The sequence below is a fragment of the Heptranchias perlo genome, chromosome 16, assembly GCF_035084215.1.
Source record: "Heptranchias perlo isolate sHepPer1 chromosome 16, sHepPer1.hap1, whole genome shotgun sequence".
NCBI lineage: Eukaryota > Metazoa > Chordata > Chondrichthyes > Hexanchiformes > Hexanchidae > Heptranchias > Heptranchias perlo.
The window spans coordinates 54,196,825-54,223,898 of record NC_090340.1 but is presented as its reverse complement, the minus strand read 5'-3'; the positions used below and the strand labels follow the sequence as shown (position 1 = coordinate 54,223,898).

Below are 27,074 nucleotides of genomic sequence, written 5' to 3'. Positions count from 1 at the left end.
CCTGTCTGGCGATTGTTGCGCGGTGTCCGTTCATCCGTTGTCGCAGCGTCTGCATGGTCTCGCCAATGTACCATGCTCTGGGGCATCCTTTCCTGCAATGTATGAGGTAGACAACGTTGGCCGAGTCACAGGAGTATGAACCATGTACCTGGTGGGTGGTGTCCTCTCGTGTGATGGTGGTATCTGTGTCGATGATCTGGCATGTCTTGCAGAGGTTGCCGTGGCAGGGTTGTGTGGTGTCGTGGATGCTGTTCTCCTGAAAGCTGGGTAATTTGCTGCAAACGATGGTCTGTTTGAGGTTGGGTGGCTGTTTAAAGGCGAGTAGTGGAGGTGTGGGAATGGCCTTAGTGAGGTGTTCGTCGTCATCGATGACATGTTGAAGGCTGCGGAGAACATGGCGTAGTTTCTCCGCTCCGGGGAAGTACTGGATGACGAAGGGTACTCTGTTGGTTGCGTCCCGTGTTAGTCTTCTGAGGAGGTCTATGCGATTTTTCGCTGTGGCCCGTCGGAACTGTTGATCGACGAGTCGAGCGTCATATCCCGTTCTTACTAGGGCGTCTTTCAGCATCTGTAGGTGTCCATCGCGTTCCTCCTCATCCGAACAGATCCTGTGTATTCGCAGGGCCTGTCCATAGGGGATGGCCTCTTTGACGTGGTTAGGGTGGAAGCTGGAAAAGTGGAGCATCATGAGGTTGTCTGTGGGCTTGCGGTAGAGTGAGGTGCTGAGGTGCCCGTCTTTGATGGAGATTCGTGTGTCCAAGAAAGAAACCGATTCTGAGGAGTAGTCCATGGTGAGCTTGTTGGAAGTTGTGTACGCGCACTTCAGGGCACACAATGCCATGACGCAGCATGTCCATGGTGAACTTGTTGATGTTATCGTGTAGTCTCTTTAGTGATTCTTCGCCGTGGGTCCATAGAAAGAAAATGTCGTCGATGTATCTGGTGTATAGCGTTGGTTGGAGGTCCTGTGCAGTGAAGAAGTCCTGCTCGAACTTGTGCATGAAAATGTTGGCGTATTGGGGTATCTTAAATGTCCAACCTGAGACTAGGTCCCCTAGTTCTAGACTCTCCAGCCAGGGGAAGCATCCTCTCAGCATCTACCCTGACTAGCCCTCTTAGAATCTTATATGTTTCAATGAGATCACCTCTCATTCTTCTAAACTCTAAATTGACCTTCTCACAATGACCTGCTGATCGTTTCAACAACAACAACTTGCATTTATAAATCACCTTTAACGTAGTAAAACGTTCCAAGGTGCTTCCCAGGAGTGATGATCAAACAAAATTTGACACCGAGCCACATAAGGAGATATTAGGACAGGTGGCCAAAAGCTTGATCAAAGAGGTAGGTTTTAAGGAGCGTCTTCAAGGAGGAGAGAGAGATAAAGAGGTTTAAGGAGGGAATTCCAGAGCTTAGAACCTGCATTTCTTTAGAAATGCACGGATGACAAATGACCCCCTTGGCTGAGATATTAGAGTCCGTGGAACCGTGTCCCAGCATTATGGTGTAGTTACACTGTCATTTTCTGCTGCTGTTGTGAATTGGTTTCCATACTTCAGCACAAGGTGTGAACGCCCCCCTCCCCCCCACAACCCCACAACATCCTGCCAGCTGGGACTTCCAGGCCAGAGTTTAGAGTCCCGTCTCCTGGGGAGTGGGTGTACGGCAGGACACGTGTTAAACATGCTGCGTCGTGGCATTGTGTGCCCTGAAGTGCGCGTACACAAACCCCACCAACCTCGCAAACGCATGGGCGGCCCATGGCTCCGAGCCAGCCTCAGAACAGCAGTGAACACTTAGCCGTTGAGCGGCAGTGTAACTCAGGTTGGGTGTGACCACCGCGTGCTCAGACGGTGACCCGGTTGAGGAAAGTCCCATCAGGCCCATTGGTGCTCACCCTATCCTGGATGTACTCATAATCAGCAGTATAACTGCACTCAGACCTTTCTCGCAACAAGTTTCAGTACCTCAAAAAAAACCCTCGAAGTAGGTTTACGATTCTGTCTTTTCCTGAAGCAACGTATTTTCATTGATTTCAACAGTAGAGTGAAAGTGGAGTCACACAGCTTCAGAATACGGTAAGAAGTGTTTAATTATAATAGAGTAACACCATATTGATAGATTGTAGTTATTATACACGTGGGTGGAAATCAAAACACAGTCATGGCCTGTTGTTAGCGGGTGTTACGTTGTCTGAATTGTCTATTTTCTTCTGATCGGAACCTTTCGGGGTACAGATTAAAGGTCAGAATTCCCCCTGTGCAGCTTCTGGGGGGCCAATGGATTTTTTTACCCCTCAGGCGGGGGTAGAGCAGGTATAATTATGACCTTGATCAGAGGAATGATTTTTTTCTTCCCATTTATTTCTCTCTTTTCTCCGCTCCTCTCCTAACATTGACACTGGGGCCGCGGTTCTCCAAGCTAATGATACCTTGCTCACTTTCCAATGCAATCCTGGACGGGAGGAGCCTAGATTTTCCAATCAGCACCAGCAGTGGTCCTTGTTTATTTTGATTTATTAAGTTAATGGCGGTCAGAAAATCTGGGCCTGAGCGTCAGCGGGTAATTGGACCGAGTGAGAAATCATGGTCCAGCCCGGGCTATTGGACCGAGTGAGGAATCATGGTCCAGCCCAGGCTATTGGACCGAGTGAGGAATCATGGCCCAGCCCGGGCTATTGGACCAAGTGAGGAATCACAGCCCAGCCCAGGCCATTGGACCGAGTAAGGAATCACAGCCCAGCCTGGCGCTGTACTTCCCAGCAGGTGTCACTGGATGGCAAAACAAGGGCGGAAAGCCTGACTGGTTTTCGCCCCCTCCGTCCCCAGGGAGGGGAGATCGACCCCAATCCTTCCACCTCTGCTGCTCGCTCCCCGGACTTCGATCAGCTAATGCAGGACAGACCAGGGACCTTTCCCAGATGAAATAAACTTAACAACTGCATAGAAAAAAATATGATTTGAAATGACAGTCAAATGATGTGGTGCTTTTTTCAGAAATGACCTTGGGGGGGTGGGGGGAGGGGAAGGGGACTGTCTGGAGACCAACGAGGGGAAAGGTCTTACCTGCTTTCTGACTCAGGCCATGGCCCTCAGCCTTGTTCTGTCAGCAGCACTTGATTAATGACTAATTTTTGGGTGGTTGCCAAGAGGGGTCATGCAGGGTCGTGCCAGAGGTTAGGTGAGTGACAAGGGGTCAGTGAAGTTCAAAAGTCAGTCCTGCTTTGTTGGTGTCCTGTGTAATTATCAAGAAAAGCTTGTTTGTTCACATGGAAGATAATTAATATGCTGGGCTGAATGAAGGTCGGAAGAAATGGACCCTGCCTGACCCTGTTTATTGTTCGGTGCAAGATTAGGGGCCGTGCACTTTAGACCATCTGGCCCAGCGCTGACCACAGCACCGCTGAGAGTAGGTTTGGCAGATCCTCGTTCTTTGCCTCTTTTAAAAAAAAAGTGGCATCTCTCCGTGCTGGGTTTTCTTAGACCAGCCAGCGAGACAGATGGTAGAGGAAAGTGTGAGATGGCTGTGTGTCCCCCTTGTGTGGAGGAACTTTGAAATCACGCTTTGCTGTTCCAAGATAAACTGTCACTCAACCAGTGGAAGTGCTGTGAGCAAGATGATGTGAGCAGCAGATGAATCACCTCACAGGTGCATATATATATATAATATATATTATATATTTATATAATATGAGAGATATAGTTATATATGTATATAAATATATATATATGACTCTGTCTATATATACCTATCTATATATGTGTGTGTACATATGTGTATATATATATATACACACAAATGATACACATATGTAAATATAAGGAATCTTACAATACCAGGTTATAGTCCAACAGTTTTATTTGAACCCCAGTCCATCACCGGCATCTCCACATATGTAAATAGATTAATATGTGTGTGTATATATATATATATATATATTATGTGTACACACAGGCACATCCATATATTGTGTATTGTATAGACATGCACAGTACACTCAGACACGTAGGCTCACAGAGATTCTGTCGAGCCAAGCATTGCCAGGCTCCTGTGCAGATGCACTGCTGTGCCTTCCAAAGGTTGACGCCATCTGCACGGTGATAAAAAGGCTTGAAGATGATAAATAGGCAAGTAGCACTTTTATTGGATTGCAGTTTAGGAGCAGCCACTTTGGGTTTGGTGTGTTGCTAATGACAGGCTTATGTTCGAGGAAGACACATAGCTCCTAGTTTAAATCGACCCTCATTAAGCTGCCTTTATTGGGTGGTGGAGGGGGGGGTGGTGGAGACCAGCCCTGTTAATGAAAACCTTTTAGCAAGTGGTCTCTTTTATTGTTTAGACAGCTGTTAAAATAAATAGCAGGTTTGCCAAAAAAATGACCATTGGCAACATGGAATAATTGGATATTAATGAAATTACAAGGGTAAAATTTCAATGTCTGTTGTTCGTGATGGTTTGCACTTCAAGTGATTATGTCTGTGCAATCATTCTGCCTGACGTTATGCATATATAATTTGATGCTGTTCATTGTCATCAGTTTCTTTCAATTACAAGTGCTGAACTCCAACCTGGTTCCTTGATAATGGGACAGGGGGTGGTAAAGTAAAAATTTGGATGTGTGTGTGCAGGTGGGAACGGTCCTACGCTGGTGTTTGAGAGGCAGACTATTCCTGATGCAGTTCTACTGGTAGATTTCTCCTGCATCACAGTTGACGTGGTTTGATTGAAAGGGTACTTTCCTCACAAAATTAGTGTTTCGGCGAAACTATTTTTGTTTCAAGACATTCAATGCAATGACGTAAATTTTGTCAAACTACACTAATATGTCAATTGCACCATGACAATGAAAATGAACCGTGCCTCTTCTGGCTCATTTTTCCCACCCCTCTCCGCAACCCCTCTCAAAAAAAAGAATGTTTGTAACTTCCGGCACTATGGGACCTTAAGAGACTGTTTTTATCAGAGATGTAAAACAATAAGTGTTGTCACTGAACATTAGATTCACCGTTCCTGTGTTCCCAGCAGGGAGCCACACTCACAGGGAGCGTGATTTGGGCTACGACCTGACTCTCCAGCCCACGCTCCTTTCAGGCACAGGGCTGATGAACTTACCCTCAGGATTTTAATAAGGTGCGATGGTGGGCGGGTGACATTTTTCAATACCAAGATTGTTTGAACTGCTGAAAGATACCCAATGGTACAATTAACAGATTTATGGGTCTATTTTCCATTGCCTGCTGCTGTTGAGCAAAAAAAAAATCCAGCGTGAGTATAAAGTAGGGAAACCCACTTTAAACGTGATGGCACCCTCAGCAGGAAAATAAAAAGGCCATTCGGCCCATCATACCTGCTCAGAGTTCATGTATGATTGTTACATCAACAGCCAGGAATTTCTTCGGAACTGCTTCCGCTCCGCTGTTGTAACTTCTTTGGAAGTGCGCCGGAAACCCCACACACTCCACACGTCCAGCGCAGTTATGGCGGCGGAGCATGAAGCAGCCCCGAGGAAGTTATCCGGCCTTTGACTTCTCTCCTCTTCACCACCATACGTTGATGACCAACTGGAAGGAAGACTTAAGTTCCTTCCCCTGAAAGAAATCTAGCCGTCTTATCAATATCTCTACAACCCTCCTTCTCTGGAATATCCCTTTTAAAAGTGTCAATTGACCCCTGAATTATTTACCTTCTCCGAGACTCTCTTCTGCATGACCACTATCCTGTGGAGGGATCGGGGTGGGGGGGGTTGGGGGGGTTGGAGGGTAGTTTATCTAATCTCTAACCTTGATCAAGGATTGTGGATTTTGAGCTTGTATCATCAAGTCCTGTACTTTCTGCCCAAGTTAGATAGCTTGTGTACTTCAATCTTATCTATACCATTCATTACTTTTAAAGACCTGAATCATGTCTTGGCTCGATCTTTTCTCTGGTGATAAGAAGTTCAGTTGCTTAAGCCTGAGGCCTGCAATCATTTTGGTCAATCTTCTCTGAACCCTTTCTATATCTTTTTTGAGGTAGCTGACTAAAGATTGGCCTCTCCATTGACATGTGCAATGCCAGCATGACTTGTTCTGAGGGTGAATTCACTGAACCCACGCTCCCAGCAGGGAGTCACATGCAACGGGAGCACGGGTCAAAGATGGGCCTACAGCCATGGTAGCACCCGTTCTCCAACCCCGCGCTCCCTCGAGACGCAGCTCCACACTCAGAACATAGGATCAGTGAATTTACCCTGTAATCTAGTGCCCTCTACAAGGACACAGTTTACTTTATTGATCACCTGATACTCACAGCAACCTTTTCTCTTAACATTAGCGAATAGTGGAAAATATACCCTTTGCCCTACCAAATTTGGACTGTGTGTGGGGAGAGCATTTGACCTGTATACCACTAGGGTGAGGTTCTGGTGGCTACAGGTCTGTCACTGGCGGTGGATGCAATTTGAGGTGATGAAGTGAGAGTCCGACAAGAAGGGCAATGACACAACATTAAAGTGCATTGGCTCATGGGTGCTATTTGCTATAGCGTATTAGTACCACTGTGTTAAATATATCTAGTGCTTTATCTGAGCCTATGTGTGTGTTTCAGCCTGTTCTCTCTCTGCCTCCTTTCATCTATCTGTGAGTCTCTTTTTGCTTATAACTCATTCAGGAAAAAAAGGCAGTGGCTGAATTCACTGACATTCTTTACAACCCACAAAAGCTACTTTGAACATCCTTTCTTATCCCTCTCCTTAAAAGATGCTACATTTCTGCCGCTCTCGGTGTGAATGCTTTGGAATTCCTGCTGCAGTCGCCCTCCTTTGCCCCCGTAATCTGAAGAAAAGTGAGTTGATAATGAGTCGGAGTCACTGAGAGTTCCTGACCCCCAGAGGCAGCAGCCCAGTAAAGAAGTTTACATTCCTTTCCTCGACTGGTTGCTAAGTGTTGGAATTAGTGTCGGGCTTGTCTCTCAGCAAAGGCAGACGTTTTGAAATGTGTAGGAGGCGGCTCTGTTCGTGTCATGTTATTACAGTGAAAATAACTATAATAACAGGAGAGGAATCACTTGACACTTAAAAGCCTGAACAAGTGAATTTACTGAATTTTCAAAATATGGTAAACTCCTGTAATCTGGATCACCCATTTGTGACAAGTATCCCACGAGAAGTTCATATTGAAGGGAAGGGTTAGTATCTGTGTTCAGTGCGGGGGTTGGAGGGGAGGGGGATGGGAATAAAGAACTCTGGTGTACGACTTAATGGCAACAGTATTTCTGCTGAGTTAGCTGCTCTTGGCCAGGACCACAGTGGAGGCTCTACTCATTGGGCTCAGTGACCCTTGGTTAGGGAGGGGGACAAATCAGCCAGAGCCTGTTCTTCAGTGCTATCCATTGACCCTTGTTGGAAAGTGCATGTGTGCAAAAGTAGGATAGGTACGGGATCAGGCCGTGATAGGCTTTGGGGGTTTAATAGCCTGGCAACACTCAAAAGTCTAGGTTCAAACATGAAAAATTGTACTTCAGAACAAGTCAATACTTTCTTACATTACAACAGTGACTTCACTTCAAAAGTACATCATTGGCTGCCAAGCGCTTTGGGACATCCTGAGGTCATGAAAGTAGCTCTATAAATGCAAGTTCTTTCTTCTATTTTCTGAAGACAAAGAGAGAAACAATGGGGAAAAAAATAAAGAAAAGGACTTTGTTTTATTTTTTAAAAACATGTGATTTTTAAAAGCCTTTGCCTTTAAGGGGCCATCTGCCAAGCCACCTAAGGCTGGTTGAGGTTTGGGAATCTGCAGGTGAATAGGGACCATGGGCTAATTAAAGCACTTGGCTCTCACCTTTTGCTTGAATTGGCTGCTCCCCACCGTGCTCCAGTATCTTGAGCCCGCACATTCTTACACTATAACCACGGTCAAAAAATGTAAAGCTGTTTGATAGTGTAATCTGGAGCTTGATTCTCTGGATCATAGTAGCTGCAGAAGGCGTGATACGGAAAGCGAGCATGTGGCAGGGTTGGACTGTGAACGTGGCACAGTTTGTAATGCGGGCAGAGAAAGAGTATTTACAGAGCAGAAATATTTACAGTTCAAGGTGTTCTCCTAAATTGAATGGTTAGGGATTCAGATTGATTTTTTTCTTTGCCTGTTTTCAGTTTGTACGCTTGTTGAAAGATACACGTGAGGCGTTTGGCTCTCAGTATCGTATCCAAAAATAAGGCCATAGAGTTCTTCTCCCTTAACATACTATGTACATGTATGATGTTCATCAGTGATAGAAGTGTTTGGGTCACTCACTATAATACAGGTGTCACCAATTCCCAGTACTATTTTCACTGGAGCAGAGATGGTTAAGAGAAGATTGAATTGAAGTTTTTAAAATTCTGAAGGGTTTTGATAGAGCGAATAGAAAAAGGCTATTTCCGCTGGTTGGGGAGTCAGTGATGAGGGGTCATCAATTTAAAATTGTCATTAAGAGAGTGGGGAGAAAGGTTAGGAGACATTTCTTAATGCAGAGGGTTGTCGGAGCATGGGATGCTTTGCCACAGGGAGTAGTTGAGACAGAGACCATCACACTTTTTTAAGGGAAAATTAGATAACTATTTGAAGCAGAACTGTGGGGAGGGAGCAGGGCAGTGGGATTAGTTTTAGACTGATCTAATAAAGAGCCGGCACAGACACAATTGGCCGAACGGCGTCGGGAAGGGATAAAGCTGTGCCCTCGTTGGGTGAACTAGCTAAGTTCGGTCCTGTTCCAATTTTCAGCTTGGTTCCCCATTTAGCCCTAATCTATTTATTTTCTTCAACAGTGGATCCCCATTTGTATCCAGGATGACTGATGAGATTAAATGTAATTTACAATGGAAAGGATAGAAGGTGTTTTAATAAGTCCCAGTAAAGAACTGTTATCATTTTTGATGAATGAGAACAGAAGACAAATCAATGTGCGCTGGTGTTTGTTAAAAAAACAAAAGATAAATTCAAAGTGATCTTAGAAGTGGAAGAAATAGAGCTGTGATAAAGGCCAGACCATCGTGAGTTATCTTGAATTGCCAACTTGTCTGAAGCTTTGTGGAATAGTGAGCCTCTCTCGTGGGAGAGAAAGAAACCCCAAAAAGCTGCTGAGCTCTGGCGCACCCTTCAGAAGGATTGTGCTGGCCCGTTGCTCTTGATCTTAAATTGTCATGTATTTAATCCAATGTGTAAAGAGTTGATTGGAAAAGACTGCATCGTTCTCTTTGACCTGACAGAGCGAAGAAGTGAAACTGTACAGTCGTCAGTTTGTCCCAATAAAGCTTCACTCAATCAGATTTGTGGGCTCCTTGAAGCAGCTTTTTCTTTCTGTGACGAGTTGAAGATTAAAGAGTTTGGAGGAGGAAACGCTGGCTCGTGGTTCTAATTGTTCTTCAACCATACTAGAGTTGGATGTGGGTTCCCTCAGTTTATACATGGCTTCCGGTTGACACTTTTTACAACCTTGCACTATTAAGTGTTGCTTGGCTAGAAACCTGCAATACACTGATGCCACTTGCCCGTTGTCTATCCCATTTCTTGAGTGCCCAGGGATGAACCTGGTACTGCCAGGTTTGGTGGTCAGCACCCATCACTACTATAAAGTGTGGCACCAATTGCAGAATTTACTCTTATTTGTTTTGTATGTGGAGTTAATGGAATTCTACCCATATGTCATTTTCAGAGTGAAAAACAGATGCTTGTTCTTACCCTTAATCTCTTTTTGTATACAGTCATTTAAAAAAAACTAGACCATGTTGAAATGCCTTGTGCCAGCGTTCAGTGCATTCAGTGTTTTTTTCTAGAGTGCATGCATGTGCACACACACGCATACACACACACACGTGCTTGACTGACACGCAGTCAGTCGGACGATGCACTGTTTTATAAGGACAGTAAGAGCTCCTTTGCTTGAATCCCCTGGTGGACAAATGGCGTTCCAGATCCATGCTTTTTTTTTGTGTGCGCAACTATTCTGTCACAGTGCAACTCCTACATGGAATCAAAAGGGGAAGAGTAAATCCTTTCAAAATGCTGAAAGGGCTTCTCAATACATTCTTTTGAAAATCCTTTTGGCAGCCATCTGTTTGCTCAATTGGGGGACATGGTATTTGATTTTAAAGTTTTTAACATAATAAGTAGGAAGTTAGGAACAGGAGTAGGCCATTTAGCCCCTCGAGCCTGTTCCGCCATTCAGTGAAATCATGGCTGATCTGTGACCTAACTCCATATACCCACCTGAGCCCCATATCCCTTAATAACTTTGGTTAACAAAAATCCATTAATCTCAGATTTAAAATTAACAATTGAGCTAGCACTAACTACCATTTGTGGAAGAGAGTTCCAAATTTCTACCACCCTTTGCTTGTAGAAGTGTATGGTTTCTCTCTATCTACCCTATCAGTTCCCTTTAATATCTTGAAAACTTCGATCAAATCACCCCTTAATCTTCTAAATTCCAGGCAATGCAACCATAGTTTGTGTAATCTCCCCTCATAATTTAACCTTTGGAGTCCATTCTAGTAAATCTACACTGTACTCCCTCCAAGGCCAGTATATTCTTCCTAAGGTGCGGTGCCCAGAACTGAACACAGTACTCCAGGTGTGGTCTAACCAGGGCTTTGTATATTATATATTAAAAATGACATATTTCACAACAAAATTATTAAACTTAGCCGTCAGTTGATTTTTGTGTGTTTGAAATCCTTCCAATAACACTCCCTTCTGGAGACCTGCCCCTCTTTGAGGTGCCTGGGACTTGACTGCAAAAGAAAGGAACTCTCCAAGAACACAAAACATAGGAGCTAGAATGTCTGCAGCTTCTTAATTGATAGAAATATGAACTCACCCAGAGTTTTCTTGACAGCCAGTAGACTTTGTAGCCTTAAAGGGACTCACGCTTCAGCAGAAGAATGACACACCAGGGGTGATTCTGCAATCCCCTGCTCCCATCAGGGAAGCCGCACAGCATTGTAGCCCCAATTTCCTGACCCATGCTCCCTGCAAGTGCTGCTGCCCACTGCGAGCACAGAATCACCTTTGTGTTTTACACGGCATTGTGTTCTTGTACTTGTAAAACAGCAGATCCACAGACATGCCATGAGCATCTCCATGGGAGGTTTGCTTTGTGAGTGTGTGTGTGTGTGTGTGTGTATGTGTGTGTGTGTGAGTGTGTGTGTGAGTGTGTGTGTGTGTGTATGTGTGTGTGTATGTGTGTGTGAGTGTGTGTATGTGTGTGTGTGAGTGTGTGTGTGTGTGAGTGTGTGTGTATGTGAGTGTGTGTGTGTATGTGTGTGAGTGTGTATGTGTGTGTGTGTATGTGTAAGTGTGTGTGTGTGTGTGAGTGTATGTGTGTGTGTGTATGAGTGTGTGTGTGTGTCTGTGTGAGTGTGTGTGTGTGTGTGTGTGTGTGTGAGTGTATGTGTGTGTGTGTATGAGTGTGTGTGTGTGTGTGAGTGTGTGTGTCTGTGTGAGTGTGTGTGTGTATGTGTAAGTGTGTGTGTGTGTGAGTGTGTGTGAGTGTGTGAGTGTGTATGTATGTGTATGTATGTGAGTGTGAGTGTGTGTGTGAGTGTGTGTGTGTGCATGCGCGCACGAAGTGTCCATCACACAAAAAAAAATCTCCATTGTTCAAATTTCCCAGCAACCCGTCAAAATGTACTTTCTTGATTGTCTCAGGGCAAAACACTAACAAGTTTCTTTCCAAATCCTTTTGGTGGTCACGTGTACCTCCCTCTCTTCATCCACACCCCAGTACCCTTACAATAGCATAACCTCACACTCACCATCACCAACGCCCTGGAAGAGTCACTAATATCGTAAGTGCTTCAATTCAACATATTTACCAGAGCTGCCTCCACGCCCTGCCCTAGTGGATAAATGAACCCACCCAATGTGGCGATAACCCATACAGGACAGCAAGGTCCAAGGTTCGATCCCTGATAGCAGCTGGGCAGCAGTTCTCCACTTGGTCTTAGCACCCCTAGACTGGGGTGGAGACGAATCAGCCAGGGTTCCTGCTTCTGATCGCTGTCAATGGGCTCCCGCTGGAAAATGCCTGGTCTGCTATCCTAAGAAGTTGAATAGCGTGGCATTGCCCACAGTCTGGACTCTCACATGGACACCTGGGTGAGGTACTGGAGCAGTGTTGCCACCCTTGAAGCCCTATCTACCTCCTCCCCAACCCCCTGCCAGCAAGGCATCAGTACTTTCAGGAGAGGAGGGTCGAAAATTAGTTGGGAGGAGGAGGAAAGTGTCTGAATCTACGTGTTCTAAGTGGGGATCTTGCTTGGAAACCGTTTCACTGAAAGTATAAGTTACCGTAATAGGATGTGGGGAATGTACTATGGTTTGATCTGGAGAAGAGCCCTTATCCCAGATTATTTACTTCTAGGAAATGCTTTCCCACAAGTGAAGCAGGCAATCCAATGTTCGTTGTGCAATCAGAAAATGTTTTTATCAAAAGGAAGGAGCCGGAAGGTGGAGACGCAGGCTGGTTTACGTTGATGTTTGTGCCTCCGCGGAGTGTTTCTGACAGCAGCTGCCTGTCTGGATGTGAATCCCAGGAATTTGGCAGAGCGAGGGTAATGGCTGACTCCTCCCAACCTTTGACCTGCGAGGATGATATAAGTCCTCTTCTGTTTCTCCTCAGACTGATTAGGGGTCAGGGCAGCCCTTTCTGTCTCGCACACAGTGATAAAACCTGGCCTGCGCTAACACCACTATAGATTTGTCAAGTTTTGGCAGAGAGAGCGAGAGAGAGCGAGAGAGTGAAGATAAAGAAAGCATTCATTTTTGATGGGGGTGTTGCTTTAAATGTTATCAGTTAAACATTCCTGTGGTAAAATTACAACTTCTTCCCAATTTATCACCAGATGACTTGGCTTCTTAAGTAAAACCCACAAGTAAACACATTATTCTGTCAGCGTTTGTCAATGTGTTAAGTAGTTTAGCACTGTACTACATTCCCTACTATGAAAAGATTCATCATATGATACACAGGTTTTTATTGAATCTAAAAAGCGTGCCAGCAATGTTAGAACAGCAGACAGTATCCTTGTATTTATTCAAATGAAGACCTTTGACCTGCATGTGTAGGTTTGTTTTTCAGCAATATGTCAGTAGCTGTAGGGAGCTCTTTAGTTTGTAGGTGTTAGGCAATCTGCTGGTAGATTTTTTTTTTGAAGGGGAGGAATGTAGTAGGATTTGTAAGAGTGAAGTGACGAGGCAGTGAATGTGGCTTTCTTTTTTGTAAATTTAAAATGAAAAGCTGCCCTGTTTGATTGGGAATGTGTGCACAGTAAAGAAATGAGGAGTACCAATTAGATGCTTTGGTTCTGCAAACTTCATTCGAGGTGCTTGAACCGTCATTGTGGAGCCTTAATTAGCAGCTGTGGGTGAGAGGTCACCGGCAGCTCAGCAGTCTTGACAGCCCTCCTATCAAGTGCAGAGAGAGGGAAGAGAGTTGGTTCATGGGTAACAGAAGAGGAGGAGGAGGAGGAGGAGAGAAAGAAAGAAAGAAGAAGAAAAAAGAAGAGCTTCCATAATTCAGGACCGACCCAGTAGGGGAAAGCACTGTATCTCTTAGAGGCACTAAGTGTAGTTTGTGCGATCATTGCGTTCTGTGTCTAAAAGCTAACGACTGGCTTTGAGTGAACTTGCAGTCATCTCTTCCCTGCAAAGCTGGACGCTTCTGTTGCAGCTAACTCCCCAAAGGGAGCACACACAGACATAGAGAGAGAGTCGCGCCTGTCACAAAGCTAATGTTGTGTGAGTGAAGTTATCAAGCACTGTGGGGAGGCAAGGACTGCAGCTGGAAGAGACTCGTGCTTTGGGCAGCACTAGTCTGACTGAAGAAGAGTAATGTTGGGGTCCTCTGCCAGACCCTCATGGTTTCTCTTTGTCAGAGCCTAGACAATATGATAGAGATGAAGAGCTGGTCGTCATTGCTTCAGAATCTCAGTAAGTACCACTGGAGCGGTTGAACACTTTAATGAATTGTTAGGGGACTGTCATTGTCTCCTCCTGAGTGTTGAAATGATTTTTTTTTTTCTCTTTGTTCTTTTTTTTATCCGGCTGAGGTAATGCTGCTGTAAATGGATTTCATACCCAGTGTGCACAGCACTGCGATGAAAAGACTGTTTAAAGATTACACATCTGTGTGTAGCATTATGCTGTAAAGCAGGGCCATGGTAATTAATTATGTATGCGCTATTTAACATTACTACAATCTGTAATGTAGTGTCACTTCTGTATTTTTTTTCTTCTAAAAACCCACGAAGAAAGAAAAGGCTTTAGCACCAAATACCTGACACCGGCCCTTAGCAGGTCATGAACCTTTGACCTTTGCACCTGACCCTGGGATGCTGCCCTGTTAAGTGCTTTGAAAGAACGCGCTGGCTTGATGTAGGGTTATGTTTGAAGCTGCGTGCAAAATAAAAGAGCCTATCTTGTAAGGAATTAGAGATTTACTTCAGCCTTTGGTGAAAGATGTATAAAGGAAGTGCCTGTGCCTTTTATCCTGAGATGTGAAATCTCTCCAGTAAGTTTTTTTTTAAAAAAAGTACCACTGTTGAGATGTGTGTCTGCACTGAATCACATAATCCCTTTAGGAAACTACTCGGCCCCCATCTGATGGAAGATTACCATTCAACTCATTTACTCAATGCTGTTGGATCCTGTTAAGTTAAACACGATGTGATTCTCAGTGTCGTGCACTGTAATTCCCTCCCCTCCCTTCCTCCCTCCCTGCCTGCTGTAAAACTTTTCATCTAGATTTGCTTGCCTTAAAGCTTTCAGTGTTTTGACATTTTTTTTTTTGTAGCTTGAAAAACTGCACATTCCAGATGGCATAAAAATTTAATGTTAATAGCCCGATGGGCAGAGAAATAAAAGCCTAAGTGACTCTGCTGTGTTGGCTGTCAGATTATACAGATTGTTGAATGGAGCAGCATTAAGGGGATAAGATGGAAAAAAAAACGAACACTGTAAATAGAAAATAGATTAAAAGGAAAGAGGCAACCAAAATGGATTCAGTTTGTGTCTCCCCGCTTCTACAGACCCTTAATGGAGAAGAGGGGTGAGACGGGTTGAGGGAGTCTAAGGAAAGGTTTTACCTTGCAATGCACAGGAGGGCAAAAGGCATAGATTAAGCTACATTGCCATCAACGTCCTTTCCTCGATAGAATTGGCGGATGTGAGAGATGTGGGCTGATGTTTGTATAAGCTGCTCAGATAGTGAAAAGCTGTAACAGGCTCCAAAGAAATAAGGCAGCATTATTTTTTTTTTTGCCTGGGCTTGGGGCAGAGAATATCCGCTGTGTTTGAAGATGGAATTAAAAACTGGGAAATTATCCAAGAAATATTTACACACAATCAACAATATACAAGAAGTTTGAATTCTATGGAGGAGCCATCCTCGATGACTCGGTCAGTTTAACCAGTGAATAGCAGAGCTACGCAGACAAGGAAGGTCCCAGGTTTGACCCCCAGTTTGTACTAAATGAGCTGATCTCAACCAGGATTAGAGTAGAATAGGGTAGGGGGTGCTACAATTGTCCTTGGATTAGGATGAGGAAAATTGGCCAGGGTTCCCACTCCTGGAAGTGCAAGGGTGTGGACATTTGGTCAAGGCAAATTCGGGCTTGGCTGTGATGCGCCTGTGGTTGAATAGCTGACCGATACTCACTGTTACGGCTGACACAGGAATAATGGTGAAATACTAGAGGGGGAAGAGCGCAAACAAGCAACAAGGAAGGGTCAATTCCTTCAGGAGAGGAGGGGAGGAAAGAAAAATTGGTAATAAAGGTTATCTAATCTGTATCTCATCTGCAGTTTGTGGGATCTTGGTGTGTGTAAAATGGCTGCCATGTTTGCCTCCATAATAATAGCCATTGGACTTTAAAGTATTTCATTTTCTGTGAAGTGCTTTGGGATATTTTCAAAAGCAACAATTTTTGCTATGCTATAAACTATCCTTCATTAGGATAATTTGAACGATTGGTCAGTTCGAAGAAACAGAAAATCTTTTCATTCAAATTTTTTGCTGCGATACTCAAGGTGAAAGATGTTTAGCACAAGGGGAATGAAACACTTTTCCCATTTCAGGAATAAACATGAATGCTCCCAGCCAGGTATAGCACAGTTAGATGCAGAATAAAGCTTCCTCCAATCTTCCCTAACAATGTGCCTCATCCCTTACCTCGGAAGAACACTCTCTCTGCACCAGTGTGACTATTTTCCATTTTCCACACCAGCTATCCTCCAGCTTCTCTAAGTAATGTTTCCAATTGGTATCAAGTTCGGTAGAGTTATCTGCTCTGGGCCAGTGGCCATTAGCAACTGGACTGAGAAAATGCAAGCTCATTTCATATTGGACCCTTGCAGCCAGCAAACAGAGGAGACTTTCATATCATCAATGTAAGCCCCAGAGGTCAAAGACCAATGTTTGGGAAAACCAGTGTTTTCCCAGTTCCCCAACCTAGTGCTGTTGCTTTTCCTTTCAGATCCCATTTTTCTGTCGCCCCTTCTCCCTTCACGCTGGACTTTGTGAGCTAGCGAGGAGGGTGTTTGAAGATGGAATTAAAAACTCGGAAATTATCCAAGAAATATTTACACGTAAATCAACAATATATTAGAAGTTTGAATTCAGTGGTGGAGCTTTCCTTGATGATTCGGTCTGTTTAACCAGTGAATAGCAGAGCCACACAGACCAGTAAGGTGCCAGGTTGACGCCCCAGTTTGTTCTGAATTAGCAGGGTAGGGTAGGATAGGAAGTGCTAGAAGAGGCCGAGAACTGGCAGAACTCCTCACACTCTCAGGATGCGAATAAAATCTGATTGTTTCAAACCAAAAAGCAGAGTATTTATTATTATTATTATTATTATCCAAAAGCAGTTTTAATATTGTGATAAACTCTTGCAGACAGAGAAATGTAGAGCTGTAGCACTGTGACATTCTAACATTGGACATTCAATCAAATCACGTTCCCAATTTGCTTCTCATAACAAATGCTCGGTTTAGTCATAATTTTACAAGTGCTACATTTTCTTCAGTTCAGTTTACAAAGTAAATCACGATGAGAGAAAACTGGTTTGGGGCAGGGGGAGGGCTTGACTTCCTACAAGTGTTCTTATTACAATGCTGTTTGCTCAGGTTTCTGACAACTGCACGGAAATTGCCACAGGTGTGGCTGCTAGCTGCAAACTATACCCGAGATGATGAACTGAATTATCACAGATTTAGCGAGCGCAAGGTTTGGGGCTGAGGCGCATTTTCTTTTTGGGTGACAGGTCAATTGTAACAAGAGGGTAATAAAAATGAAATACTCTACCTGAGGGTGCATGAGTCTGTGACCTGCTTTGCAATGTGTGTTAATGGAAAAGAATACATGCACCAGAGAGGTCATCTTTAATCATTCTGGTGTGAAATCTGTTGGTAAAATAACAGACTGGAGACGCATTTAGTTACATACCCTCACCTCCCACCCTGACTGTGCTATTAATCCCTCTGCTCTAGATATGTTTTTAAAGGCACATTATTTAATCATACTGGGAAGAGTGGGCATCAGGATAGGAGCGATTATCATAACTGCCCAAAGCTTTTTTGCCAAACGCAATGGAGGTTTTCAAAATGTTTGAGGGACTGTGAGTTTTTTTCAGGCAACCTCGTATTTTTGGGAGTTGTTTTATTCTCGGACTTTCCACCTGGAAGGTTCTGTGAGGACCCCGTGTTGTATCAGATTAAAAGTTCATTTCTGAAAAAAGAGGGTATTAACAGCACATTGCCATGTTGAATTCTGCAGGCTGAGCCAGTTTATTATTAACGATCTGGAATTTCCAGCTGGCAAGCCAAATATCCCTGACAACAAAGTCTCTTAATGTCATCAGCACAAGAACGCTTGTCAATCATGGACCCTTTGGACATGCAGCTTGCCAGACTCTCCGGGAAGATGGGAAGGAATTCATTTTGCAAGTTCTAATGATGGAACTGTATGATGGCTCCTTTTACCTTCTGACGCACTGAGGAGTTCCACCGAGTGCGCTCTGTACAATTGAAGAAGATTAGAGTTTAGACCCAAGGAGGCAGCAAGGCCGATTCCTCAATCGGGCGTTCCTGCTGCTCACAGAGTGTTTAAAAAAAGGAATGGGAAATCCGACCAGCACCACTCCGTGCTGGGAATGACCAATTGAGGAATCAGTCTTCCTGTAGATAGTACACACTGCAGCCACGGTGCGCCGATTGAGAAGGGAGTGGATGATTTGAGTAGGAACATGAATCCTTTATATAACCAGAGTCTTGGGCTGTGGAGCGCTTTAAAAAAATAAATACATAAAACAGCAGCGACTCCAAACAGGCTATCAGTACATTTTTAAAAGCACCTGATTCCAGTTCTACTGAATCTTGAATGTCAGAAGCAGCACACGAGTGAAGGAAACAGCGCAGTATGGGGAAGGAACTGGTAACAGGCTGTAGAAGGAGCAATGGCCTCATCGATTGGAGCACTGAGGTGGTGCGTTGACATAAGGGATTTGGTCAAAAAACATGACCGTTAGCATGGTTGTTTTTTTTCTTCCCCTCCCTTCCTGAAGTAGGGTTGCCAACCCTCCAGGATTGCCCTGGAGTCTCCAGGAATTTCAGATTAATCTCCAGGGCACCACTGTGAGCAACCCTGGAGAAAAATCATTGGGGCATTAAAAAAAACTTTTTTTTAAAAAAAATTATTTGAACACTTTTGTTTATTAGTTATAAAAATATTGGACATGAGGGATAAAAGGTTGTTTGACTGACAGTCAAGAATCATCCAATCGGGTAATGAAGAGTTTGTTTGCTTTCTGATTGGCCATGGGATGGTGGTGGGTCATGAGGATGGACATATTGGGCCACCAATGGCAGGAGTGTGGGAGCGGAGTGGTTAGAGGCAGGAGGTCATGTGATGACACCTCCAGGAATATGTCCACCCAGAGTTGGCAACCTTACCCTGAAGGTGCGGGCCCTTTCACGGGGGTAGGGTTCCACGGGCAGCGGTGGCTCTCCAGTGCCTCACACATGCGTGCCCATGATTCACACGTGAGTCCAGGCACTGTAGGCTGGCAGGCCGAGCCTGAGCCTGAGCCTGATCCTTCCCATGGCTGAGACCCCACGCGCACTTCCAGCACGGGTCATCATATAGCAATCCGAAGTGGGAAGATTTTCCCCTTGCAGTGCCCCTCCTTTGGGGCTTGATCGGGTGGATGCGGTAAGGATGTTCCCAAGGATGGGTGAAACTAGAACTAGGGGCATAATCTTAGAATAAGGGGCTGCTCTTTCAAAACTGAGATGAGGAGGAACTTCTTCACTCAGGGGGTGGTAGGTCTGTGGAATTTGCTGCCCCAGGAAGCTGTGGAAGCTACATCAAACAGAAATAGACAGTTTCCTAGAAGTAATGGGAATTAGGGGTTACGGGGAGCGGGCAGGAAATTGGACATGAATTTAGATTTGGGGTTAGGATCAGATCAGCCATGATCTTATTGAATGGTGGAGCAGGCTCGAGGGGCCGATTAGCCTACTCCTGCTCCTATTTCTTATTGTTGTTGAGGCAGAAGGAACATAAGAACATAAGTTGCATTTATATAGCGCCTTTAACGTATTAAAACATCTCAAGGCGCTTCACAGGAGTGATTATCAAAATTTGACACGAGCCACAGAAAGAGATATTAGGGCAGGTGACCAAAAGCTGGGTCAAAGCCCCAGCTGAGATCAACTAGCTCAGCACAGGCCAGGGATCGAACCTGGGTCCTTTTTTGGTCTCTATGGTTCAGAGATGTGACCACCTCAAGCTTCGGGATGGGACTGCCATATTTTACTCAGGGATGAATGAGTACAAGGTGATACCATCTCTGTAGACATTTCATCCGACCCTACAGATGGTGTCTTGCATGGGTATGTGCAGAGGCTTTATGCTTCTGTTGATTGATGGCCAAACACTTTAGCATTAGATTAATTTTGATTGATTCTTTAATCGTGCATTGCCCTTTTCTGGGAACGGACCTATTAGTTATTCCACAGCATTACTTAAAGAACATACCATAATGTCGTACAAAACGGAACTTGAAGTCAAAAGAAAATATTGCTGCATTGACAGTTGCAGCACAAACAGAAATTGTGTTGCACAGTTTAAATGTTTAATTGGGGCCAAAATATTTTACCCACTGACAGAACCTGTGTGATCCTGGCCACTTGTATCTTTTATCTCCTGTCCTAAATGAACAAGTCCTGCATCTAATGTGGTTCAGGTGGTAAAACACAAAGGACTATTTAATTAATTTAGAAACTTTATGAAGCATTTGAAAACTGGAGGCCTGAAGCTAATAAATGGCAGGCCTCAGGCTTCTTTTGTTTTCTCAGCTGGTGCCCCATATTCATATCCTGGCAACAGCATGAGAAATGCCACTAGGTGTTTCCATGATTACAGGTTCATGGGTCAACGACCATTCCCTTTCTTTTTTCCCCTCTTACTGGCTATTATGGATGTACTGAGGGTGTTTATGGGCAGCTGATTGACCCATTTGAGCTGGCTTAACCCCTGAGGGGCGGTCAGTCAGAGCAAGGTCAGACAGGGTGCAGACGCTGTGACCTCGCACAGTCTGAGTGCAGTGACCGGGGATCATCTTGGGAGAATGACCAGCTGTTCTGGTTTTTCCTGAGATCTTTATGTGTAAAGGGCGAGTGGAGTTAATGACTGTCCTCTCCCCACCTGTGGGCAAGAGAAATCATTATTAAACAAAGTGCAGCCATCAGGTAGAAAAATCTTAATTGTTTACTGCTACCTCTGCTTTAATTGAATATGTATTGATTCTGCCTCCTTCTCTCTCTCTCTCTCTGATGTCTACTCGTACGACTTAAAGGGGCTTATTGCCAGCTTGTAAAGTGTTTCACAAAATGCAGTTTGGTGGCACAATGACTTGTTCACGATTACGTCACCGTTTTGCAGATTTGCGTTCTGTTACTAGTTGGGTCACTGAAATAATAATCATTTTTTAAAATCTGAAGATTAGCTTCCCCCGCGCGCCGCCCTGCCCTTCCCCTGCGCGCCCCCCTGCCTCCCTCACCCCCCCACAATGGTCCAGCAATTGTAGGCACCATCCCGTAAAGCACTAAACAATGCAGGGCACAGGGGTCCAGCCTAAATTCCTGGAATGTGCTGAGTTCGCTGATCTCAAGCAAGGCAGCAGTCAAGAAAGAAGTGCCATTTATATAACTTTGCTTATATTAGAGCAGTGACTACACCCCAAAAGTAATTAATTGGCTGTAAAATGCTTTGGGATGTCCGGTGCGTTTGAAAGGTGCTGTGTCTACAAGCACGTTCTTTCTTTCACCTCTCGCGCCTCTCAGAAATGCCACAAAGTGCCTCCCCTACAATGAATTAATCGAGAGTGCAGCTACTGTCAGGTTGTTATGTGGATAAGTAAGCAGCACTACGTGTCATCTCTATGTGTCCCTGTGATGGGGAAAGGAAAAATCAGTGAGTTGCTTTTCCTAACAGCTATCCAGCAGCTCCTGCTGGAAAGGGCACCTGTGTGGAATGTCGGGTGGGAAAAGGATTGGACATGGCCGCGATGCCCTCCACAGTCGATTAGCTTGCCGACACTCGCTGTCCAAGGCTCACAAATGAAAATAAAACTATGTAGGCATGGTACAGGAGGGGCACTGACGCCTGTGGAACAGCAAGGGAGAAAACTGGAAAAGAAACAAAAAGGTTTTTTTGGATTCAGTGAATTGATCATTTGTGTCTCAAGTTTTCAGTGCATCAGGCTCAGCATTCATTGCAGTGGGGATGTACTCTTGTAGCTAATATGGCAACATAATTGAAAAGCGATTTTAAACCTGCCTGTAATTGAAACTGAGCCTGTCTGGAAACTACATAAAATCGCATAGAATTTACAGCACAAAAATAGGCCATTCGGCCCAACTGGTCTATGCCGGTGTTGATGCTCCACACGAGCCTCCTCCCCACCCTATTTCATCTAACCCTATCAGCATATCCTTATATTCCTTTCTCCCTCATGTGTTTATCTAGCTTCCCCTTAAATGCATCTATGCTATTCGCCTCAACTACTCCTTGTGGTGGAGAGTTCCACATTCTAACCACTCTCTGGGTAACTCTCTTGAAAGGGTGAATTGAAGCCCATTTTAAAGAAACGGTGCTTTTGAATAGGCCTCGAGGTCAATTTCAGGTCAGTTTCACACATGAAAATCAAACTGATGAGTAATCCCCAAGTACCGCAACTGACGGGTTAGTGAAATTACCATCAGATAATATCTGCAATAGATTCATAAAGAAAGTTGCCTTCCAATACTCTGTCGTGAGAATAGTTTGTGTAAAGATCAGAAAAGTGTCTGGAGCTTTGTGTTGTAGAAGAGTGCCCTTTATTATTAGTTTCCACTGGTCATGTTTGAAAATGATATTTAAAAGATTATGCAAAGCATGATTCTATTAGCCTCATGGGCCATCTGATTCACAATATGAATCAATAATTAATAAAGTTGTAGGTTCTCGACGTGTCAGATATAAAGGGATTAACGGGTACGTTTTATGGTTTTGGGCCTCCCAGAGCTTCAGGTACGTGTGGTCACCAGGTGAGAATGGGATGGGACATTGACTGTGACACCCTATCGTGATAGAATAGGCCACTGACTGTCAAGGTGCCCACCCAAATAGTGGCCACTTGAACAAGGTACCAGATGGTGGCGGGCACCAATGGAATTGTATCTCGGTATGAGTCAACACCCATGGGAGGGAAGGGTGAGAGAGACTATCCAAATCACCCAACCCAGACTGTGCCAACTTTAAGCACCAGTGTTGGACAGTGCACTGACCCACCCTGGGTCACGCAACCTGTCGCACATAAACTTCGGCCGTGTAACATAGAAATTATTTTTATTCTGTTCCACGGTATTAATAGCGTTGGCAACGCAACAGACCTCATCACAATACAACGGAAGCAAAATACTGCAGATGCTGAAAAATTTGAAATAAAAACAGAAAATGCTGGAAATTCTCAGCAAGAAGGAGACCAAGATAATGTTTCAGGTCGAAGGCCTTTCGTCAGAGTATTTCCAGCATTTTCTGTTTTCGTCACAATACAAACTGGGCTTTAACTCTTCAAGAGTTGTATCAGAAGGAGGGGTACGAAGCCCCCCAATAGGGTTTAGTTGGAAATAGTGAGGCTGTACTCTATTCCCAATTCTCATGTCTGAATACTTCAGTACTCTTTTGTACCTGTCTGACCTGATAACCCTTTGACCTGGTTCAGCAAGGCCTCGAATTTAAAATTCTCATCCTTGTTTTCAAATCCCTTCATGGCCTCACACCTCCCTATCTCTGTAACCTCCTCCAGCTCTACAGCCGTTTGAGATCCAATTCTGGCCTCTTACACATCCCCGATTTTAATCGCTCCACCATTGGCGGCCGTGCCTTCAGCTGCCTAGACCTCAAGCTCTAGAATTCCCTCGTTAAACCTCTCCGCCTCTCTACCTCTCTCTCCTCCTTTAAGACGCTCCTTAAAACCTATCTCTTTGACCAAGCTTTTGGTCACCTGTCCTAATATGTGGCTCAGTGACAAAATTTGTTTGTTAACGCTCCTGTGAAGCACCTTGGGACATTTTACTACGTTAAAGGTGCTATATAAATGCAAGTTGTTGCTATTGTGAAGATTTGACTCTTCTTCAAAGACTTGAAGCAGCACTTGGGTTACGAGAGGAAAATTTCACTAGCTGATATCAAGGAACATTTTACAAGTTGGAAGAGTGAGATGTTGGGGTGGCTTCTCCGAGAGTGCGCTGGAGTACTCAGTGGACGGGAAATTGTGAGCTATGCTCCCGAGGTCTCCCCTATCCACGACTCCCTCTCCCCTCCCACCATCAGCACACTTCATGTTTGAAAGACTGAGGTAAGATACCTCTGAACATATTTTTCATTGGCTTTATTGTTATGTTTGTCCTGGTGACTGAGCTGTCCAGTGTGGTCTCCAGTCTGTGCTCAGTTGACTGGGGGAGTTCTCCCCCCGGTGTCTATTTATCCCTTAACCAACACCACTAAAACAGATGATCTGGTCATGATCACATCGCTGCATGTGGGATCTTGCTGTGCGCAAATTGGCTGCCGTGTTTCCTACATTACAACAGCAACTACACCTCAAAAAAACTGCGTTGGCTGTAAAGCACTTTGGGAGGACCTGAGGTCGTGAAAGGCTCTATATAAATGCAAGTCTTTCTTCAGGAGCGGGGGTGGGGGGTTACTATTGAACCTCAGAGCTCCAGGTTCAGGGAAGAGAACCTGATCACTGTCCTGTGACCCCCCTGCTGGAAAGTGCATGTAAGGTGTGAGACCAGGATTATGCTCGGTCATGACACTTCGTCCCCCCCCCCCCACTTTCCATGACTGGATACCCTACGAGCACTCATTATCTTTGCTCATGAAGAATGCCCACTTGGTTCATATAGACGGAATGCTCAGTGCCCGTGGGCTAAAGCCTAGCTCAAAGCAGTGCCTTCAATGTGAATTGTAACAGCAATAAAGAATGGCCGCACCTCAAAGAGTTGATAAACTGTATAAGGGGTTTGAAGAGCCTTTATTTCTAGCAGAGAAGTCATGCTACAACTGTACAGGGTGCTGGTGAGACCACACTTGGAATACTGCATACAGTTCTGGTGCCCTTATTTAAGGAAGGATATACTTGCATTGGAGGCAGTTCAGAGAAGGTTCACTAGGTTGATTTTGGTTATGGGAGGGTTGTCTTATGAGGAAAGATTGAGCAGGTTGGGTCTATACTCATTGGAGTTTAGAAGAATGAGAGGAGATCTTATTGAAACATATAAGATTCTGAGGGGACTCGATAGGGTAGATGCTGAGAGGATGTTACCTCTCATGGGGGAATCTAAACTAGGGGGCATAGTCTCAGAATAAGGGGTTGCCCGTTTAAGACGGAAATGAGGAATAATTTCTTCTCCCAGAGAGTTGTGAATCTTTGGAATTCTTTACCCCAAAAAGCTGTGGAGGCTGAGTCATTGAATACATTCAAGGCTGAGTTAGACAAATTTTTGATCAGCAAGGGAGTCAAAGGAAATGGGGAAAGGGCGGGAAAGTGGAGTTGAGGTAAAAATCAGATCATGATCTCATTAAATGACAGAGCAGGCTCGAAGGGCCAAATGGCCTCCTCATGCTCCTGTCTCTTATGGTCAATTCAGGACCATGTTTTTCTCTACCAGAACATTTAAATCAAGAGCAGTACTAAAGAAACAAGAGCAGCATTCAGACAGCCCTTGCAAGTTGGGTAGTACATTTGTAATTGGTTTAATGCTTGCTGGTGCCAAGCTGTTGCTTAATCTAGTAATGGTAATACTTAACAATCTGTGATAACATTATCTTGCTCTTAAGGTCATGTTAAACTGTGGCAAAACGGAGGTCATGTTACCAGGGCTTGACTGTACTTTCGTAAAAGCAATGACTAAATGTTATGGAGAAGCAAGATAAAGAACAAAAGAGAGCACTTTGATTCTTTAAGTAAAGCAAACACAGAGAGCTGCTGTTGTTGCTACGTAGTTAGAACTTTTGGAAGACTGTAGAGGGAGTTGGTGACTCAAAAAAGTTCCGTTCGACCAACTAACATTGTAACGGTGAATGCACGTAATAGACTTAGCAAACACTTCTCCTGCTTGAGATCAGCTAATTCAGTGCATACTACGGATCAAACCTGGGACCTCCTGGCCTGTATGGCTTAGTACCATACGCTTACCCACTAGGCCATTAGGGAGCCTGTGTTTTTCCTTAAAATCTAGTTTAGATGTAAGCTGACAAGGTCTTGAGTTAAGCAAACCAGCTCTTAATAATTCTGTACGTTGGGCTATGTAGTGAATATGGAGATCTGTCTGAATGCAGAACCCAGCTGGTTGCTTCTAATGCTACTCTGATGCTGCAGTATGTTCCAAAATGGCGCCTGGACCATGGGTGAATGCCCTAGGGTAATAGATGCCAGAGGGCATTGTGTCAGTTTGGAGACGTGCATGGCTGTTAACACACCAGCCTTCAGTCTCTATCTCTCCTAATTTAGTGAACATAAGTGACCGTGCTGATGGATTCGTGGCTGAGACCTTGGCTTTCAAATTTCTGCATTAATAATCTTTCTTTCATTCTGTCTCCAGATGTCTCTAATTTATCCACTTATTCAGCAGGGGTGTGACCTGCTGTTCCTCTTGCCAGTGCTAATGCTGCCTGATGACAATAAATTTTGACTCGCAATAACATTTCCAACCGAATTAATTGACCCCTCCTGACTCCTGATCGTGACCTGTTCCCCTTTGCAATTGGAAGAAGACCCTAATAAGCGCGTCTTGGCCCTTCGTGATACTGTGAGGGCTGGGAAAGGGAATATGTTGGTAAGTTCAGACAAGAGTAGACAAGGGTATTGCTTAATCTCTAATCAGCTTTGGAGTGGTGGACAAGAGCAGCCTCTGATTCCCTACAGAGACGAGTAATCACCTCAGCATTACAAGCCTTAATAGGGTCTGTATCCGCTTCCTTTCAATGGGGAGCGGTACATTCAGCCCATGGTGAATAAATACAGAATAATCAGTGAGACGTGAGATGTGTATGAGGAGCACTCATTTTCAGCTGACTTCATATTGCGGCTGAAAATTGCACATTTCCTCGACTGTTGGTCCCTGTGATTTGCTCTGTATTGCAGACCAGGCCTTCGAATAATTAAAAGTGAGACTGGCATGATAAAACGCAAAATGATTTTCATTCTTTTGCAGGTTTTAACTGAATCATTATCGACGACATTTCATTTTTTTTTCTTGACTTCACTCTATTACCCGGTGTCGGAAAGCATCGCAATCCCATCCTGCTTCTCGAATGTGCTCGCAGACACTGCAAATCGCACGCAGCCATATCCCGACACGGTCCATTAACGCATGAAGCTGCACTGAGCAATGTCAGTAACACACCTGACAACATATTTAGGTGAAATTTCTTGATCCACTATTTCGAAGTCCTTTAGTTTACAATGGTTAGCACCTTTTGCTAAGGCAGAGAATAAAGGAAT

At 44.4% G+C, this 27,074-nt stretch overlaps 1 protein-coding gene across 4 annotated transcripts in view; it reads left to right on the top strand.

Annotated features, from left to right (window-relative positions):
- Nucleotides 1-27,074, top strand: part of gse1b (Gse1 coiled-coil protein b) — a 544,566-nt gene that overhangs the window by 336,475 nt on the left and 181,017 nt on the right. Inside the window, exon 1 of one of the 4 annotated variants that reach the window (XM_067998136.1) lies at nucleotides 13,198-13,953. The exons of the other annotated variants lie outside the window; for them this stretch is intronic. Within the exon in view, the coding sequence (XP_067854237.1) occupies nucleotides 13,881-13,953 (73 nt within the window). The 5' untranslated portion in view covers nucleotides 13,198-13,880. Of the gene's footprint in view, nucleotides 1-13,197; nucleotides 13,954-27,074 lie in introns of those variants that run through there. 4 annotated transcript variants of the gene reach the window in all.